Source organism: Panulirus ornatus, chromosome 9 (assembly GCF_036320965.1).
Source record: "Panulirus ornatus isolate Po-2019 chromosome 9, ASM3632096v1, whole genome shotgun sequence".
Taxonomy (NCBI): Eukaryota; Metazoa; Arthropoda; class Malacostraca; order Decapoda; family Palinuridae; genus Panulirus; species Panulirus ornatus.
In genome coordinates this window covers 22,482,676-22,504,829 of record NC_092232.1, presented here as the reverse complement: position 1 = coordinate 22,504,829, position 22,154 = coordinate 22,482,676, and the positions used below count along the sequence as shown (strand labels likewise).

Below are 22,154 nucleotides of genomic sequence, written 5' to 3'. Positions count from 1 at the left end.
CCTGTGTAGACGTTACGTCGACCATCACCAGTACTGATCAATACAAGGAGCCTGTTTGATCCCTGGTTTTGCCGACGATGTAACGAGTTGATCATAATCGGGAAAGCATTCGACGTTGAACAATGCGAGAAAAAGAAATAAAGAAAAGAGCATTTTTGCACTGAACATTACACGATAAGCAAAATGTAAGAGGATTCTGCACGAAACATTGTAAGACCAATATTATGCATAATAAGAAAGCGTATCCTGAACTTAATGTGTGAGAAAAACATAGATCGAGAGCGTATTTGTACTAAACACCTTCAAAAAAAAGCATAAAACGAAGTTTTCTGCACTTAAAGTCGTGCAAAAAAAAGTATGAAGCAACAGTTTTAACCTTTACGTATTGGAAAAAAGAAAATGAATTAAGACATTTTTTTGTACTGAACGTTTAGAGATAAAAAATATATATATATAAGCCACTAGTCCTTATGACGAAGACACAATTCGCAGCGACAGACCAGCGTCAGCACGTTAATCTGTCGTTGTACAGCACACGTAAGAGCTCATGGTAAAGTCAAGCAGCTGATAATAAAACGTTGCTCTTCATGACCATGGTGGAAGTATGTGGCCGACCGACTGCAGTGATGTGTAGGGTACAAGAACAAACATGGACACCTGGTGAAATGGCATGACAGGTATTACGTCTGATGGAGGCTTAAGGCTAAAGATCTATTAAGAAAAAAAAGGGAAGTTAGGAGGGGAAGTAGATATTCATATCCCAGTAGACTTACAGATAGATACATAGGTTATAGGTAGATAGATAGATATTTTTACAGACTTCTCTGAACAGAATACACAAGTATGGTTAGACAGAAGCTCATGTAAACCAAGAAATGAAAGGTAATATATATTTTCCCCTTAAGTTATGATAAAACGTAATGATGATAGCATGATGCTGATAAGCTTAACATTCTTTTGATCACTACACAAACACACACACACACACACACACACACACACACACACACAGGTGACACATGCACGGGCCGCTTGGGATCAAACTTCCACAACAGGTTCGAATCCTGTTCGTAGAAGCCGGTCCACAGTCCACCCAGCTCCTCATCCTTGGAGGTTGAACCATAAGATGGGTACCTGGCATAAGTGTGTGTGTGTGCGTGTTCATAGGAAAGACAGGGTATATATATATATATATATATATATATATATATATATATATATATATATATATATATATATATATATATATATATATACGCATGGTTAAGAGACGGGGCAACACGAGTGTAAAACTCTCTCCCCGTAACACGCAACCCGTATCACACATAGGTTATGGTGTGTGTGTGTGTGTGTGTGTGTGTGTGTGTGTGTGTACTTACATAGAAGTAAAAACAAGGTGCATATATACAAGATTACGAGACGAGGCAACACTAGTGCAACACTCTTCACTGTTTAAAAAAGAAAAAAAAAAAGGTATTCCCAGACAGTAATGCCACTGAAGAAAAATGGAACCTAGCATATGTAATGAGCCTCATCTGTATAACCTTTATCATCTTAATCAAGCAGAAACTGAGACAGTCTTCCCTGTAAATTAGGGTAAGTAGCCATCATTCTCATTCCCCTTTATATTTCGGACAGGTTTCGTTTTAATCAATGCTGGACTTCCTTGCCATTCTACCACCTCCACTGTCAACAGCTTAGTCAAATATTCATCTTTAATTTAGTTTACCACAAACAACCGAACTGATATTTGTTTTCTCTTATAGGAAAGCCATCGAAAACGTAAGCTCAGGAGTAACTTATTGTTGTGTAGACACCGAAGCAACGGCGTCTCTTGTGCAAGAGATTATTTAAGGGAGATATCCTGCCCACATGGAAACACCTCAACCCCCACTTCCCTCTCATGGTATATATGCTCTCATGGCGACCCACCAGAGTGTCTGCCTCTGTCAGGGGCCAATGTGTACCTGGTGGCCTAGTTGATTAACAGTCGCCTCACAGGACAATGTGTTGAGAGAGCATTCATGGACAATATTCTCCCTAACCACCCTACAACTTGAGGTTGAATTAGATTAAAGTGATTTCTCTTTCACTGTCCAGTGGCGACTGTCTTCTGAGTCAGAGACAGCCGTGGCTCGCTCAATAATTTCCTCTAGATACACCCTTGTGTAGACATTCGTCAGTTATGTCAGAGGTAAGTAAAGTGTTTAAAAATGATAAAGCAAGAAGTGCACATGGAAAGATAATTGGCTATATATATGTAATGTATAAAGGCTTAGGTATATCAAGTGCCAGGGTCTATTAATGGAATGGAAAAACCAGAAATATGCCGATTGTCGTCAAATTTACCCGAAAGATACTTGAGCAACACAGTCCGTGCCAACCAAATTGTCTTAGTTGTGTTCACGTGAGCTGGTACATCGAAATTTAATATGAAATTACATTAGTCGTTGGCAATAGAAAATAAGATTACATTTCTTCATAGCTCTCTCATCCTATCGGTTACCTAACATCGACATTCATCGTGCTCTTTACTCATTTTTTTTCCTATGAATCGAAAGAACATATAAGAATAATAGAACAACCAGGAAACAAGTCAAATGGGTCTTGATTCAACCAAGAACAAGATGTTTGTCGATGTCTGGGGATCCAATCTGGCGAGAAGGCTATGGGGAAATTATATTTATTCTTTGGCCACAATCCTTTACCTTATGTATCAATCCAGCTCGGGCACTGTGACTGGCGTACACTGTGTTATCCTAGTACACTTCGCCTAACGTTGGCATACATCGAGGTATTGTTACACCAGACATTAAGGCTATCAGCATCACGCGACATCCACCAACCAATACATTTTTAACACCATATTAGAATCAAAACTACATGCGCTGCCACTGTATAGGTGTCCCTCCAGTGTAGATGTCTCTTTAGATGGACTGATAGATTTTGATTTTCTATCACCAACACGCTGATGAATTTTGATTTTCTATCACCAACACGATCATACAGATATATACTCGTATCTCATCATTGGCGCGGAAGCTATTTTCATCTATATCCACACCCAGCCTCACACACACACACCAGCTGGGACTTACCTCCCTCCGTCTGGTGCCTCTGTGGTTTATAGCAACGAGGTAGTGCAAGGAAACAGGCGAAAGAATGGCCCTATATATATATATATATATATATATATATAGGCCACCACCATACACCGAGGGACCACGACCTCCAAGATATGTAGACCAGGTAGATGATGATGTCGACGCTGTAAACAGAAGCGTCATACCCACATACTCCAGGACGACAGGGCTACGCCATGTGCAGAGTGGGTGGTGCTGGACGCGTCCGCTGGAGTTACCATGAGAGACATCGATAAGACGTCTGAAGGCAAGACCGATTTCAACGATGAAGGCCTGCACTGTGGCTGAGAGATTGACTTGAGGAGGCAGAAGTGATATTGTGACAGTGATTGTGTCAGCGTCGCGTCGCCTCGCCGCAGTGTATCGAGACAGACTTCCCCAGAACTTTTAAAGGGGAAGTAAATGTTTATAGTTGTGTTACTGGAGTGATAGTTTTCATGCATGGTGTTTTTGACAAGAAAATAGTGAAGTTGGAGAAAAATGTAGCTTAGACATTGAAGCTTATTGATACAGTGGTGAAATTGATGAGAACTGCTATTTACGTTTGTGTGAATAAATTGTACATTTCCTTTTCCATAGCCAGAGGTTGAACCATTATGTGACATTCATTTTTTTTCATTCATTTCAAGCTAAAAGTTTGTTTCTAAATTGTTTCTTACATTTTTCATATGTATATATATGTATGTGTGTGTGTGTGTGGGTATGTGCGTATGTGTGTGTATGTGTGTGTGTGTGTATATGTATATATATATGTATATTATCCCTGGGGATAGGGGTGAAAGAATACTTCCCACGTATTCCTCGCGTGTCGTAGAAAGCGACTAGAGGGGACGGGAGCGGGGGGCCGGAAATCCTCCCCTCCTTGTATTAACTTTCTAAAATGGGAAACAGAAGAAGGAGTCACGCGGGGAGTGATCATCCTCCTCGAAGGCTCAGAGTGGGGTGCCTAAATGTGTGTGGATGTAACCAAGATGTGAAAAAAGGAGAGATAGGTAGTATGTTTGAGGAAAGGAACCTGGATGTTTTGGCTCTGAGTGAAACGAAGCTCAAGGGTAAAGGGGAAGAGTGGTTTGGAAATGTCTGGGGAGTGAAGTCAGGGGTTAGTGAGAGGACAAGAGCAAGGGAAGGAGTAGCAATACTCCTTAAACAGGAGTTGTGGGAGTATGTGATAGAATGTAAGAAAGTAAATTCTCGATTAATATGGGTAAAATTGAAAGTTGATGGAGAGAGGTGGGTGATTATTGGTGCATATGCACCTGGGCATGAGAAGAAAGATCATGAGAGGCAAGTGTTTTGGGAGCAGCTGAATGAGTGTGTTAGCGGTTTTGATGCACGAGACCGGGTTATAGTGATGGGTGATTTGAATGCAAAGGTGAGTAATGTGGCAGTTGAGGGAATAATTGGTATGCATGGGGTGTTCAGTGTTGTAAATGGAAATGGTGAAGAGCTTGTAGATTTATGTGCTGAAAAAGGACTGATGATTGGGAATACCTGGTTTAAAAAGCGAGATATACATAAGTATACTTATGTAAGTAGGAGAGATGGCCAGAGAGCGTTATTGGATTACGTGTTAATTGACAGGCGTGCGAAAGAGAGACTTTTGGATGTTAATGTGCTGAGAGGTGCAACTGGAGGGTTGTCTGATCATTATCTTGTGGAGGCTAAGGTGAAGATTAGTATGGGTTTTCAGAAAAGAGGAGTGAATGTTGGGGTGAAGAAGGTGGTGAGAATAAGTGAGCTTGGGAAGGAGACCTGTGTGGGGAAGTACCAGGAGAGACTGTGTACAGAATGGAAAAAGGTGAGAACAATGGAAGTAAGGGGAGTGGGGGAGGAATGGGATGTATTTAGGGAATCAGTGATGGATTGCGCAAAAGATGCTTGTGGCATGAGAAGAGTGGGAGGTGGGCTGTTTAGAAAGGGTAGTGAGTGGTGGGATGAAGAAGTAAGAGTATTAGTGAAAGAGAAGAGAGAGGCATTTGGACGATTTTTGCAGGGAAAAAATGCAATTGAGTGGGAGAAGTATAAAAGAAAGAGACAGGAGGTCAAGAGAAAGGTGCAAGAGGTGAAAAAAAGGGCAAATGAGAGTTGGGGTGAGAGACTATCAGTAAATTTTAGGGAGAATAAAAAGATGTTCTGGAAGGAGGTAAATAGGGTGCGTAAGACAAGGGAGCAAATGGGAACTTCAGTGAAGGGCGTAAATGGGGAGGTGATAACAAGTAGTGGTGATGTGAGAAGGAGATGGAATGAGTATTTTGAAGGTTTGTTGAATGTGTCTGATGACAGAGTGGCAGATATAGGGTGTTGTGGTCGAGGTGGTGTGCAAAGTGAGAGGGTTAGGGAAAATGATTTGGTAAACAGAGAAGAGGTAGTAAAAGCTTTGCGGAAGATGAAAGCCGGCAAGGCAGCAGGTTTGGATGGTATTGCAGTGGAATTTATTAAAAAAGGGGGTGACTGTATTGTTGACTGGTTGGTAAGGTTATTTAATGTATGTATGACTCATGGTGAGGTGCCTGAGGATTGGCGGAATGCGTGCATAGTGCCATTGTACAAAGGCAAAGGGGATAAGAGTGAGTGCTCAAATTACAGAGGTATAAGTTTGTTGAGTATTCCTGGTAAATTATATGGGAGGGTATTGATTGAGAGGGTGAAGGCATGTACAGAGCATCAGATTGGGGAAGAGCAGTGCGGTTTCAGAAGTGGTAGAGGATGTGTGGATCAGGTGTTTGCTTTGAAGAATGTATGTGAGAAATACTTAGAAAAGCAAATGGATTTGTATGTAGCATTTATGGATCTGGAGAAGGCATATGATAGAGTTGATAGAGATGCTCTGTGGAAGGTATTAAGAATATATGGTGTGGGAGGCAAGTTGTTAGAAGCAGTGAAAAGTTTTTATCGAGGATGTAAGGCATGTGTACGTGTAGGAAGAGAGGAAAGTGATTGGTTCTCAGTGAATGTAGGTTTGCGGCAGGGGTGTGTGATGTCTCCATGGTTGTTTAATTTGTTTATGGATGGGGTTGTTAGGGAGGTGAATGCAAGAGTCCTGGAAAGAGGGGCAAGTATGAAGTCTGTTGGGGATGAGAGAGCCTGGGAAGTGAGTCAGTTGTTGTTCGCTGATGATACAGCGCTGGTGGCTGATTCATGTGAGAAACTGCAGAAGCTGGTGACTGAGTTTGGTAAAGTGTGTGGAAGAAGAAAGTTAAGAGTAAATGTGAATAAGAGCAAGGTTATTAGGTACAGTAGGGTTGAGGGTCAAGTCAATTGGGAGGTAAGTTTGAATGGAGAAAAACTGGAGGAAGTGAAGTGTTTTAGATATCTGGGAGTGGATCTGTCAGCGGATGGAACCATGGAAGCGGAAGTGGATCATAGGGTGGGGGAGGGGGCGAAAATTTTGGGAGCCTTGAAAAATGTGTGGAAGTCGAGAACATTATCTCGGAAAGCAAAAATGGGTATGTTTGAAGGAATAGTGGTTCCAACAATGTTGTATGGTTGCGAGGCGTGGGCTATGGATAGAGTTGTGCGCAGGAGGATGGATGTGCTGGAAATGAGATGTTTGAGGACAATGTGTGGTGTGAGGTGGTTTGATCGAGTAAGTAACGTAAGGGTAAGAGAGATGTGTGGAAATAAAAAGAGCGTGGTTGAGAGAGCAGAAGAGGGTGTTTTGAAATGGTTTGGGCACATGGAGAGAATGAGTGAGGAAAGATTGACCAAGAGGATATATGTGTCGGAGGTGGAGGGAACGAGGAGAAGAGGGAGACCAAATTGGAGGTGGAAAGATGGAGTGAAAAAGATTTTGTGTGATCGGGGCCTGAACATGCAGGAGGGTGTAAGGAGGGCAAGGAATAGAGTGAATTGGAGCGATGTGGTATACAGGGGTTGACGTGCTGTCAGTGGAGTGAATCAAGGCATGTGAGGCGTCTGGGGTGGACCATGGAAAGCTGTGTAGGTATGTATACACGTGTGTGGACATGTGTATGTACATGTGTATGGGGGGGGGGGGTTGGGCCATTTCTTTCGTCTGTTTCCTTGCGCTACCTCGCAGACGCGGGAGACAGCGACAAAGTATAAAAAAAAAAAAAAAAAAAAAAAAATCCATTACAGGTTGTAGATGTAACAGTTCTTACCAATGCTGTGGGAAGGCAACAGCTGAGAGCAAACAAGGCGTCAATAAACAAACGATACAGTGTGTAAAAGGGGAACTACTTAGTGGATGGTTGGTAGTTTGGTCTTTACGCCTAACAACTGCCAGGTTCTTTAAGATCGTTAGGGTCAAAGTATAACTACCACCCGAAAAGTCTTTAAAACACCTTCTTCTGGAGTTAAGACATGATTATACCACCACGTGCACTTCACACCAACCGCACCACACGGCTCATGCACTCTCAAGGTTTCCTCAGTAGCGACTCTGTCACTCCAGAGTACAACCTTAATGACGACACCTTGACTGGTTAGCAGGTGACAACCTGTGACCTCACCTTACCTAATAATCCTTGAAAAATGTGTTTAGTGGCCCATCCTACACATCTGTCCAGGAGTATTACTCCCCGACACCCACACTCGATGTCGGCGGTAGCAGATCAAAAGCTGCCGCTGTGATATAGACGACCTGACCCTTTCCATAAGAAGAGCCGCTCTTACGGATCTAATCTCAAGTCCACCACCAGGAGGAGGGTCAATAGCTTGCGACATTCGGCTTCAACGTCTCTAATTCCCTTTGGGAATTGCTACACCCCTCACAGACTGATCTCACCGCCTCATAGATACCCAGCTAACACCGCAGCTAGTCGGTCAGGCAGCTGACTCACCACTGGACGACAAGTTTACCACTCTGGTACATGAAGTCTTGGCGGTGACTACAGACTCAAGCCGCCCTAAAGGGCGCCTCCGTCAGTAGATGTCCCAAAGTAATTCCAGACATTTCATCTTCCTGGTAGGTTTCACTGTGGTGCCTCATCTCCGACGTGCACCTTCGGCAGGAATCGCGTGGGACATCGCCTCCGCCCGTCACGAACAGCAGCTGTAACACGCCCGCGCCCTAGCGCCTCTTCAGGGGCCTTCTGCTTCCCAGTCACTAATCAACATCCGCCGCACACTCCAGGAGCCACGATACTTGCCACACCCACCTCCTTCTACAGGAGCTCCACGTTGACTCGGCAGCCACGCACTTTTCCCACGTGCTCCTGCTTCATGTGACGCCTCCTACCATCACCAGCATCACAGGACCCCAGCCAAGCCTGCCTCGTATTACTCGACCTACTTTACATACCTCCTTCTCACCATACTCCTGCACCCCCAGTAGCCCACTTCCCCCTGTTACTTCATTGTATATCCTATAAAGCATTGTTGTTATTGTTGTTGTTGTTTGACGTGTTTCCCTGCCCCTCTCTCAGTCATGCCACTCTAATAAAAGCAGCAAGAACGCTCGCTAAATCTTTTTTTTTTTCTTTTTGCGCGCGCGAATATTCATTAGTACGTAATCATCCAATAATACTCTGTCACCATCTAACCTAAACACACACACACACACACACACACACACACACACAGGTACACTTATGCATGTCTTTCTTTTACAAACCAGGTTTTCCCAATAACCAGTCCATTTTCTATACATACCACCACGTACTCTTCACGATGTTCATTCATACTCCAAGCCCTCCCGAACTGTACCTTAAACTGCCACGTTATCAACTCCCGCAACACACAAACACATACACAAATTCGATTATTCTTTTTTTCTAGTCTGATACCTAGAGGTACAATATGAAGTATCTTGACAGGAAGGCAGCCCAGAAGTGTAGCCAACACCCATATGCCAGTGTTTTGCTGGAGTGGTTATAAGCTATGTGAGCAAGAGGTCTGCCAGATATCCATTTCATATCTTCTTACATTATAACTTCTTATATCCATTTAATATCTTACATTATAACTTCACATATCCATTTAATATCTTACATTATAACTTCACATATCCATTTAATATCTTACATTATAACTTCACATATCCATTTAATATCTTACATTATAACTTCAGATATCCATTTAATATCTTACATTATAACTTCAGATATCCATTTAATATCTTACATTATAACTTCAGATATCCATTTTATATCTTACATTATAACTTCAGATATCCATTTTATATCTTACATTATAACTTCAGATATCCATTTTATATCTTACATTATAACTTCAGATATCCATTTTATATCTTACATTATAACTTCAGATATCCATTTTATATCTTACATTATAACTTCAGATATCCATTTTATATCTTACATTATAACTTCAGATATCCATTTTATATCTTACATTATAACTTCAGATATCCATTTTATATCTTACATTATAACTTCAGATATCCATTTTATATCTTACATTATAACTTCAGATATCCATTTTATATCTTACATTATAACTTCAGATATCCATTTTATATCTTACATTATAACTTCAGATATCCATTTTATATCTTACATCATAACTTCAGATATCCATTTTATATCTTACATCATAACTTCAGATATCCATTTTATATCTTATATTATAACTTCATAAGACCTTTTCTATGGGGATTGATTTAATGTTTTTATCTCGTGAATTAAACTCATTACCACACGCGAGATACCCACATACACAATGACGTCATTGACAAATGACTGATATTTGATTCAATTCTCACTGTGTTGATTAACGTAAAAATCAGTTTTGAATAACACACCAGCAACTGGAAAATGACCTTAGACAAACAAAGACGTGACAACTTATATGTCTCCTTCTTGCTTCAAAATTCTACCCTGTTTGATTTTCTTCGACTTTACGAATGAGATATTGGCCGAATATATAAGAAAAAAAAAGTTTATTTTCACTCTGAAAAAACGCATAACCTCAAGTCTTCTCATTATTAGCGTTTCTTGCAATTTCTTTAGACAGCTTTACTTCCTACTTTCATATCTTTAAGACACCTACTTAAGCAGTCAACACCTTCATGCGATATACCGTCAAGAGATAGATGCATAGAGAGATAAAACTGAATCAAAGGACCTCCTCCCGATGATCAGACAACGACCACGACACCAGAGGTACACTCAAGTCCTCCTCTCCCTCCCTCCCAACTCTAGACCGAACCAAAATCCGATCGCAACTTCCTCACAAATATTGGCAGAGCTTCCGCTATAGAGACTCAGGGTAGGTAGGAAGTAAGCCAGGCAGTACCCGGCGCTGTACAGTCTACAACACCAGCCATCTCAAAAACCCCCCTTTTGAAAGCGCGTCGATGGCGTTGCAGGGAATCCTCGCCCCAAAGTCCTACTACAGGACAACGCTCTTAGGGTGGCACCACCCGAGCCAACCACAAATCCGGGTTTCCCTCTTGTTCTAATAAAATTCCTCGAGGTTTGTCCTCTGATGTTCTTTTGTTTTTTTTCCCTCCTCCTCCTCCTCCCTCTCACTTTAGGTTCGGAACCTAAATCCTCCAGAATGATAACTTCTATCTAACAAATCTTTTCTAATATAATCTATGATCACCAGAAACATAGGATTGCCAATCAGCATTCGGTGTATAACATGAAACTAGTTGAAAAATGAACAACAAACGAGTAATCAATAAATAGATAAATAATACGTAATTATGGTACTTACCGTCCGATGCCTGGCAGCCTAACCAGTTGAAACATACCTAAGAAACAAGTAACGTATATAATAAGTAGTTATGGTACTTACCTTCCGCTGCCCAGCAGGTGTAGGTAGGGTGGCGACTATGGTACTTACCTTCCGTTGCCCAGCAGGTGTAGGTAGGGTTGTGACAGCCGTCAGTCATGAGTGACGAGGCTGTCACGAAATTGATAACTTTCACAAAAAAATTTTCAAGTATCGCATTATATTCACGAACTGTTTATATTTCTGATTGCTGTAATTCACTCAAGTCTTTTATCATCACTTATTTGAATAGTATCCACAATCCACTATAATTACTATATTTTGCGTGATCTAAAAGAATTATATTCACAAACTGTTTATATCTTTGATTGCTGTAATGCACTCAAGTCTTTTATCATCACTTATTTAAAATGTATCCATAATCCACTATAATCACTATATTTTGCGTAATCTAAAAGTATTATTTCCTAATATTTTCACGTAAAAATATTTCGGCTATACTTTTCACTATTCATTAGGTGTTATAAAACTTTCATAATTATACACAAGCTTCTTCATTATACAGTATATTTCCATCACATTGTTAAGCAATTTCTTTATGTTTCATTGTTTTCACCATCCTCATCATCATCACTATATTGGCAACATAGGCACCATATTTTTCACCATTCCTTTCACTGTATTGCTATAAATCCACCATATTGTTCATAAATCACATTGATATCACTATTAAAACTAGCTATGCTCTGGTCTTTATTTTCACTATAAAAACACACGATTCCATCATTTTCCAGTCAGGTAGATGAGTAACCGTAACCAGCTACGACGTAGATACCATTTTCAAGGTACAAACGATCACTCGTAGCTTAAACCGAGTCCTACGTAGGTCATTTCAGAAACCTGTCAAGTGAGTTCATATACTCAGTCACTGGATCTTTCTACACGGGGTATATTCATCTATTACCTGAAACGTTTTATGAATTTTCCCTGGTAACCTTACTTCATCTGTTTGTTTGTTTTTCGTCCAAAATCACTTGCACTATAATTTTCTAACAGCGTATTTACACGAGAGGCGGAACACTGAATGAACGAGTCTTACGCGGGAATCCGAGGTGATAACATGATCGTATTATTATCCACATTCCCCTTCACTCGAGTGTCGTTACTTATAAAACTTCTACCCTCACACCAGCTGTGTACTACAGTGTATACAGTATGTCCCACGTCTTGCCTCCTAAGAGGCCAGAGGTCTGGGCAGGACTGACGGTGTTGCTCCGTGGTGATATGCTGGTCCTGGGGTGTTTGTGGCCAGTTGTTTGACTCTCATTGTTGACAAGTACAAAGGTAATGCCACGCGTCTCAATTTCTGTTATAATTCAAAGGATGTCTTCTTAAACTTGTAATTGCTGGTATTTGTCTTATGTATATTCATTACCATCGTTGGGTTAGGCTTATATTTGTGGCTATAGTTCGCGGGTGGGAGCGCGTAACGATCGTTTGCCTATTCAGCGACACAGTGGGCGGTGACTCGATGCACCGGCTCGAAGCTTTCTGATATGTTCAGGTCAGGTGAAGCTAAGCTACCAATCCAGCGCTGGTGTCTTATAACGGAAACGCATAAGAAGAAAACATAAGTGCTTTAGGTATATAAGCTCATATAAGACAACTCCTAATCAAACACATCCATGTTCACTCATGCTCGTACGGCAGCGGGCGACAGCTGTGCAATGAGTCTGAAGCCTTGAACTGCTTCGGCGAGATTCTGAACCCTTGAGGTTCGACCGCCCTCCGGTTTCGAAGTTCCTAGTTGTCGTATTTCGGGCGCGTCATATTGATTACTAAGGGATCATAGGCTTCATATCAGATTTATAGGTTACCAAGTATAGACACATTTGTATAACAGTACATGAGGAGGAAAAGCCTCTATATAAATGACTACGTTTCACTATGTCGAGCTTTATCAAGTCACTGGCAAAACCAAAGCAATAGCTTATATGTGACTGGTGTGGCGGGGGAGGAGGATAAGAGGTTGTAAGGGAGTGAGGAGGTCGGGAGGTGAGGAAGGCGGTGGTGTTGGGAAGGTGTGGCAGCGACGCGTTGGGGCATGAGGGTTAATGGTTAAGTGGGATGAGGAGAGTGAGGTGTGCGGGTAGTCAAGGAGGAACGTTACGCAGGACGATGAAGTAGGAAGAGGGTGAGGAGGAATAGAGATCAAGGAGGGAGGGAGACGATGAAATAGGGCTGTAATGAAAAGAAAACATAGGAAGAAGATTAGAGGAGAGAGAAGTTGAGGCGGAAGGAAGTGAAGGCTCACAGTGTCGTGAGAGAGGGAAGTTAGGGAAGAGAGAGGGAGAGAGAGAGACACGCTTGGCGTGAAGTGGAAAGGAAAATGTTGGGAACGGGAATACACCAGGTGAGCGATGAGGGAAGAGGGAGGAACGAAGGCATGGGGGAGGACGTGAAGGGTGGGATGGAGGGGAGTAATGGCAGGATGTCACGGCCGCCGGCTGGGGTCACACTCGTCTCTCTGGGTACTCCATTGTAAGGTACCCACAACAGTCGTTAATTTACCGTACCCTTTTTGTAACATCTCCTTGTGAAAATCTAGATCCTTGTGCTCTACATACAAACCATGAAGCTTTAAAAATCATGATAACTCTATAAGTCAACTTAATCTCTGCATCATTTTCTGCTCCCTTCATCTGATGTGCAAGAAACACAATAATTTTTCTATATCTGTTCATCTCTTACTCATCTGTCTGGAGAGCTACTGGCCAGCACAGAGTAACATGATGTTCAACATTAGATGGTCAATGTCGTTGGGGGTGATTACTTACTACTAAGAAAGGCAGTTAGGCGATTAAGAAACTGATTCGACCAGATTGCCCGAACTGTTGTAAGTTATTCACGTAACAGAGTACACAGCTGTTTACTGACTGACCACCTGCCTTTCTCTGTAAGTTGTACTGGAAAACACATCATATATGTAGTCACAAAGAATCAAAACTCGAAGTAGTTATCAAAAACTTGAATATGTCACACGATACACCTCTGTGTACAGGTGTTCGTAGTAGTGATGGTGGGTCGTTATGTTCTACTGTCTGCATAAGACAGATTGTTAAATGCTAAGTCTAGAAAACAGTTCTATGATCAGCTCCAGTGACACACACACACACACACACATACACACACACACACACACACACACACACACACACACACACACACATACACACACACACACACACACATACACACACACACACACACACACACACACACACACACAACACACACACACACACACACATACACACACACACATACACATACACACACACACACACACACACACGCACACACACACACACACACACACACACACACACACACACACACACACACATACACACACACACACACACACACACACACACACACACACACACACACACACACACACACACACACATACACACGCACACACACACACATACACATACACACACACACACACACACATACACACACACATACACACACACACACACATATATAAAGCTCATTTTCTACATATACTATGATTCATGAACCTGAAGGAACTCTCTCGCTCCTGGCAGTAATCATCGTGTGTTGGTGTTGCGGAAAATGTGATAAAGGCAATCGCACATTCCGGAGATCCTGCTCCACCCCGCCTCCTCCAGGAGAAGCGATGGTGAAGTTATGCAGCAGAGCACCAGTAAACAGTGATGGCCCCGGCAACCACAGTTCACAGAAGAGAAGGTGAGATTAGTGACGGAATCTTAAGTTCTTAGAACTAGCTGACGAAGGTCCCAGTGTAGTCACGACTTCGGTATATCTTCAGTAGATTCTCTGGGCTGCTACGTCTGGAGTGACTGTAGGTATATATTTGTGGGTTCTTTGATCCCGATGGGTGGCAGTCATGCACCTCCTGAATCCTACGAAGCCTTGGCTTTGTGACACGAAGCGAACCTCGGAGTCCGGGAAACGCTCTAGCTTAAATCAATTTTCGACTTTTTCCACAATATTGAGGATGCTCATGGCATGTTATAGGCTCTCAATACACCAGTGTGTCATACACCAGTCATATGCGAATGTTGTAGTGTTATGAAATGTTCTTTCTCTTCGTATGATGGGTTATGATATCTTATAATTCTTCAAGAGATTGTCTGTTCAGGCGAGTTGGGATGAACAAAAGCAGTGGTGCATTGTGTGATGAATCTGTACCCAGCCATGCCGAGCACCTGCTAACAGAACTGGTTCATCCGTGTTACTGCATATGAAATGCTCTGTATCCATGCTCTCATCTTATTTCATCTCGGTGGAGTTGTTCTTTTCTTTTTTATGTTAATCTCGTTTCGTTACATTGACAAACTGTTGCCTGAATAAATGGTCTCAGGGCAATCATTCCATGCAATAGTAATAATGTAATAAAGCAGTTATCAGTGTGCTAAAACTCCATTGTTTCCTCTGATATGGAGTTTGTTTACCATATAAAAGAACTCTGTAATCCTTTTTGTACTGTCGCTCACAGCATGAGGCTAAAGGCACATTGACTGTGTTTACCAGTGATGGCAGCGAAACTGAACTGAGTTAACAGAACATTGTTTGAACGTTGCCAAGTCCCACTAGATCTCCTCAGCTGAATGACTTACTTGTTTTCTTTCATTACTGTCGGTTTTCTCAGGGCCATTCCTTCCTTCAGATGCTGTACTCTGAATCGTTGAAGGCTTTCTATTACAGACGCTGTACCACGTTGTCCTCTGTATCTAATAGATCGTAAGATACAGTAGATTGGAATTTGAAATACATTTTCACAATAAAACTTTCCGTTCACCTCCTCCACCCCCTAACCCCCCCAACCGACCCTCCACCATGATAACATGGTTTATTGTAGATACATTATTGTCCTGCAACCATTTATCTACTACCGCCAGGGAAGGATGAGCAACTTGAGTTGGGTGTGGGTCGATTGCAATGCCTATGGCTTAAATCAATGACGGCCCAAACCCAGACTGGCCTGTGCTGACTAAGTGGTCAGTAACCATAACCACTACATCACGGAGGCCCATAAAACCACTGTGCTCACCAGGGATCGAACCTGGGACCTTCTGTGTGTTAGACAGATGTGATAACCACTACACCATGAGCACATGTTATGATAAAGTTTGTGCTTGTGGCTATGTCTTGAGCAGAGTTGTCCTTCCACATATGTCTTTTGTGGGTTAACTGACTCTAGGTAAATGTACTGTCATATTCCTAAGTCAAATAAGGAATGGATTATCTTTCTTGTTCCAGTTATCTATCTTGATAGCACTAAAAAGTATAATTGAAGAGCAGGGGACGGTCACTAGCGATCAAGAAACAGTTGAATATGTATTAAGATCATGAACATTTACCTTACTCTATAAAAACGATTTTGCTTTTTTTTGTATTGATTTATAGGGGAAGAGCCTTCCATAACACTTTAATGGTATGCATAAACGAATTACTTAAAACAATTACCTTAGGTACTGCATAGATAAATTAGCTGTTATTCCATACTTGTGTTGATTATGAACCATCATTATTCTTGGGCACTTTAAGACGTAACGTTAAAATGGTTCATAATCATCACAAACATGAAACAAGAGCTAATGATTTAGTATGTGTTGCACCTAGAGTTGGAAGTTTTGGTCAGAGTTCTTTTGCTTATACCGATATAGTTTCATGGAATGATCTTCCATCGTCAGTCAAACAATGTTAAACTAAATAAAGTTTTTTTTAGAAACAAGTAAAATCGTTGTTATGAAATGTTTGGTGCTATTCATCTTCATGTGTTCGTAACTAACAGTTAATTCCTCTACGAAGGTGTTGTGACTGTGGTAAGTTCTTTTGGAAATAGTTTTCAGTCAAGACGAAATTGTTCTATTTTGTATTTAATTTGTTTGTATTTTCACAATCTTATAGTTGATCTTGACTTTGTATACCATCAGTCATTTTGAATGTGCTATGAGGACCATATTACAACAGAGTATTTGCGTATACATCATATGGCAAACTCAGTGAAATACTTCTATATGTACACTGTATATGTAATTTGCCAAATAAAGCCAAGCCATACCATACCTAGACAATATATCGTTGGTTGCTACAGTCAAATGGAGAAGCCTATCCTAAATAGAATCTGTTAATCAAAGAAAATGAAATTATTAGGAGAGGAGGGGGTATCTAGTACATTTTCTTTAACATTTAAGACGCGTTATTCATAGTTTTTCTATAAAGAGCTCGAGAAATAGATATATGATGTAATAAGTGGGTCATAACTCTCATTATTTACACCGTATATGTTAAGAGGGAAATATCTATGAGGTGGACACAGTCCAGTATATGGTGTTTTAAAGTTTTCTTGAACATTTGAAAGAGGTGCTAAAGATTTTTCCGGTTAGTGTTATAACTTAACCTTGACGACCTTAATGACCCTGACAAATGAGAGGACCATAAGCTTATATCATTAATGAATAACCTGGAATTATGTTTTTGACGTATGATCCAGATTTTGTGGTATCGATAAACGGAAGATATACCTTCCTAATAGAAAAAAATCTAAAGTAGACTGAACAAGTAATTTCTCATGGTCTGTCTTTTGTCTCTCTTTGCCTTAAGCTCATCAAATCAACTGAAAATCAAATACGTTTCACCTTACTTATTTGTTTGCTGAAAGTAACATAAGCAACATTTTCCCCACATTCTGAAAAATGGTTATTGCATAGATAATGACAGAACACAGGAAAATATTCAAAAAACGTATTTGCTTCACCTGGATTATATTTTTGCTTATCCTGAAATGCCAGAGACAATGACCTCATATTATTGGCCCTATAATCACCAGATACATTACTTTATAAAATAAGTACTAATACAATTATCACCTGATAACAAATGTAGGATCCTATATATCAGCTTAAAAGATTTTTTTTTCACTTTTCTCTTCTGAAATCCCTAACCATATTTGAACTTTCCATGGAAAACATATGATAAAAAAATACATCACTTATTCTATATTAGTAAAGTATGGCGAAGAATTCTTATAGAACTATAGAATTTGCATTACTTATGAACGTCTGAGTTTATGATAATCTGCAGCATATGATGTTTATTCATTTGGAGTCTGGTAAAGGCCAGATGGGGCCCGGATACTGGAATCGGAGCCACCATTCCTGCCTCCATTTCCATTCCCTCTGTTACCGTTGCTCAGTAAAACGTCCTGGATGCTGCTGGCTCCAAAATCACCATCCTTAGTGGTTGAGACTCGACTAGCACGCGAGGGAACACCGCTGAGGGCTGAGAAGGAGACCTGCTGGGCTGATGGTGCGCCAATTGTCTCGCCACCAAAAGCGTTCCTCCTACCGCTGACGAGTCCCCGGTTTTGATTTCCACTGCTTGCAATCCTGTTGCCATTTCCGCGACCTGGAACTCCATACTGTGTTGAAGGAGTTCTTTCAAGGGCATTACTTCCAATGATGGATCCATGGATGGTGGATGCTGAGCCAAAACCATTGCCATTAAAGAATCTATTACTGCCTCTAGCCTCTTCAACTCGACCGAGTTCAGCGTTGAGTTCGTAGAATCCCTCAGCGGTGGAACAGTCGAAGTTGTACCACCAGTCACACACGAAGTACTGCTGGTTGAAGACGGTGCCGTTGGGGCAGAGGAAGGAGTCCATCCTCCCTCCGAGCTGGCAAATGTGAAACACCTTCGAAAAGAAAACCATATCAGATATAGATATAAGATCTTGCACAGTTGTTTAGATTCAACATAAAATTTTTTCATACTGACACAAGTTTTCATAAAAAGAACATTAATCTTTGCTTCCCATTAGGACATTTAGCTGAGATTAATCACGAAACAGGTGTGTCCGGTGCCAAATTGAACGGCATTCAATAGGAAACAACACTAGCTTTAGGTAAGCAGTTCAGACACGTCTGACAATAACCAGACTAGAGAACAGGGCAAGTGTCCACTGATACGCTATTCTAAAAGTCAGTACAAAGCCTCACCTGGCAGCCAGCCTCTCTGCTAGTGTCAGCGTAGTATCCAGGAAGACGACCCTCGCATGAGAAACCGGTGAATGGGATGAAGGACAGGATGGGATAGTCCTCCCCAGGCACACCAACACCGCCGAGAGCTTCCCGCAGAGCAGTGATGGGATCTATCACACCACCTCCGTAACCGTAGCCCCCAGATCCAAATCGTTCATTAATGCTACTGCCGCTGCCTACCAGTGCACCAACTCCGGCAGGACTACCTGAAGGAGTAGCACCTGTAGGACCAGTGGCAGGGAATCTTCCATTAGCACCTCCGTCACCGTTAAATCCCCTGCTTCCATCACGACTGCCGGGAGCTCGATCGTCGAAGCCAGGGAAAGTTAGCCGGTTGGAGGCTGGAGCCTGGAGGTCCTTGTAGTAGTCAGCGCTGGCGACACCGACGACGACTAAGGAGAGGATGGAAGTGAGTGGCAGAGAAAAGGGTCGTCTCACCTCAGATAATTGAACCCTTAATTCGGTCATTTTCACCGTAAAGATAGCTAATAATGAAGTATTTCATTATCTTCATTTACAGACAAAAGTAGACACAAATAGAATAAAAAAGCAGATATTCGTATAATAAGTACAAAAAAGAAAATCTATTTCATTTCTCCAAAAGGTCTCACTGACGTAGTCAATTAGATACTGCAGTCAGACAGGACACACTGATCAAGGATCACTGTAAACTAAGTGACTTAAGCCACATAGCACTCAGGGTGAAAGGCGTGCACGGGATGGAGTGGAATGGAAAGATGTGGTATACAGGGGTAGAGGGATTGACATTGGATTGAACCAGTGGGAGTGAAGCTGTTGTGGAAAACCATGGAAAGACCTGGGGAGCCTGGTTGTTGACAGAGGGCTGTGGTCTCGGTGCATTGCATATGACAACTAGAGAATGGAAGTGAGCGAACGTTGCCTTTCCTAGTCTGTCCCTGGCTTTACCTCGCTAACGCTGGAAGATGCTATCAAATATATATATATATATATATATATATATATATATATATATATATATATATATATATATATATATATATATATATATATATATATATATATATATATCAACCATGTATTGTAAACATGATATCAGATGTAAACCATTTTACCAATATACCCCGAAGATTGAACCCAGGTCCATCCGTGCGATAGGTAAGGTATCCTAACCCCCTTGCCAACTCTGTACGCCCTGTGATATAGCCTCATCAAGGGTGACTTTCCACTCGTGGTGTAACCTCGAGCAGGAGGAGTTCGGTAACACCTATATCTGCTCTTACCAAGCGCCGAGGATCATGCGGGCTGTACTGGCCATATCTGAGACGTCTCCGATAGATTTCTTCTGCTTCAGTGTCTCACGATCAGTAGCTGTTCGCTTCTTCTTCTGCAGGAGCGGTCAGCGATGTGATGATGAGAAGACGAATCTCCCACCTTTTATAGGTGAATCGTTTGAAAGGGGTTAGTAGAGGGTCATGCAGACTGGCTCAAGGTTGAGGAGAGAGAGAGAGAGAGAGAGAGAGAGAGAGAGAGAGAGAGAGAGAGAGAGAGAGAGAGAGAGAGAGAGAGAGAGAGAGTGAGTGAGAACTCGTTTTCCACGTTTAGATGTGATCGTGTCTGACGGAAGAAGTACCTAGCTGTAGGAACTGCCTAAATTATATCCTTTGCGTACAACCGATGACGAATTCAGTTTTTACTAGGCGAAAAAGAAATACATGAATTGAGAACTTCGTCATTTTCGTAATTCTGGAATACTTGATATTCACGGAGAACTGAGATGTTGTGACAATTACATATGGACAAATGATGGCCTGTATTTCTGTTATCGTCTTCATCTTGTGTTCTAAGTCGTCGAGAGATAGATAGAAAAGTCTTCGGTCCTGCAGATGATGTATCTTATCAAATCCGACGTCATCTTTCTGTCTTTCTTTATATCTCTGTTATCGTAATACTGAGTGGCGTGAATTAGTTTGATTATGTCACAAGGATCATGCATGAATGATTCAGAGTATTGTGTGGATGAAACAAGCATCATTATTGGCATTATCATCATCGTTAATATCATGACCACAGGTCCATCAGTATCATCATCATCAATGTTATTATCATCACCACAGGTCCATCAGTATCATTATCATCAATGTTAATATCATCACCACAGGTCCATCAGTATCATTATCATCAATGTTAATATCATCACCACAGGTCCATCAGTATCATTATCATCAATGTTAATATCATCACCACAGGTCCATCAGTATCATTATCATCAATGTTAATAGTGCTCTTGTTGTGATTATAAATATCAAAGAAATATGGAAGAAATGATTATGAAGATAATTAAAACTGACCATAATCATGATCACATTATCATCATCATCATTTCAGGTTTCTACAATAATTACTACGATTTCTACAACTGCTATTACTGATATTAACTGTACTATCATTAACAGACCACATCTACAGTCACTGATATCACTAATATCACCAAAAATACCTATAATATCTACTACTGTCATAAGCTAATATTACCACTATCATGGGTAGCTATAGTACTAATAATACACGTACGTTATCACTTCTGACTTAGAAATCTCAACCATATTGTGATTCTGCAAGAGATGCTTCGGGTATGAACTAAAACGTAAGAATTTACTATTACATTTTTTTTTCCTAAATTTCTCCTCTTATCCTCAACATGGTAATTATTGTTATAAAACATCAGAAGACAATAAGGATCCAATCATTCATGGTGAAACCAGTTCATTACAATCATTGAACTAAGAGTGATGAAAATGTCGTTATTAGCATTATATGTGAATAGCAATGCGCATGTTATAAAGAATCTACTGCTTATTTTCTGGTAAATCATTTATTTTAGAAGCATCTTCCTATTCATTATCATTTACAATATACCACGTTTATAATGCAACCATTATTTTTCTGACGTTGCTGGACTCTGCCTGCTCGAGGTAGCAATGCGAGCGAAGAGGCGCCTTTGGCGTCCTCCCTGCTCATACCAGCCTCGGAGATGCTGGAGCCCCTGGATGGGGTGAGTCCTGGGGTTATAGCCCCGGACCCCTCCTGTCTTCGAAGAGAGTCGTGGGGTTGAATGATAATGATAATGATAATGATGATGATAATAATAATAATAATAATTATAATAATAACAATAATAATAATAATAATAATAATAATAATGGTAATAATAATAATAATAATAATAATAATAATAATAATAATAATAATGGTAATAATAATAATA

At 41.0% G+C, this 22,154-nt stretch overlaps 1 protein-coding gene and 1 non-coding gene across 2 annotated transcripts; both read right to left on the bottom strand.

The window, feature by feature from the left end:
* Positions 1–15,906: 15,906 nt before the first annotated feature.
* On the bottom strand, positions 15,907–15,979 carry TRNAV-AAC (transfer RNA valine (anticodon AAC)). The gene has a single exon. It is a non-coding gene; the product is annotated as a tRNA-Val (tRNA).
* Positions 15,980–17,615: 1,636 nt separating this feature from the next.
* Positions 17,616–19,375, bottom strand: LOC139750041 (uncharacterized). Its single transcript, XM_071664379.1, has 2 exons — positions 18,866–19,375; positions 17,616–18,561 (listed from the first exon to the last, which is right to left on the bottom strand). Exons 1-2 carry the CDS (start codon positions 19,373–19,375, stop codon positions 17,962–17,964), a joined length of 1,110 nt encoding a protein of 369 aa, XP_071520480.1. The 3' UTR covers positions 17,616–17,961.
* Positions 19,376–22,154: the final 2,779 nt, after the last annotated feature.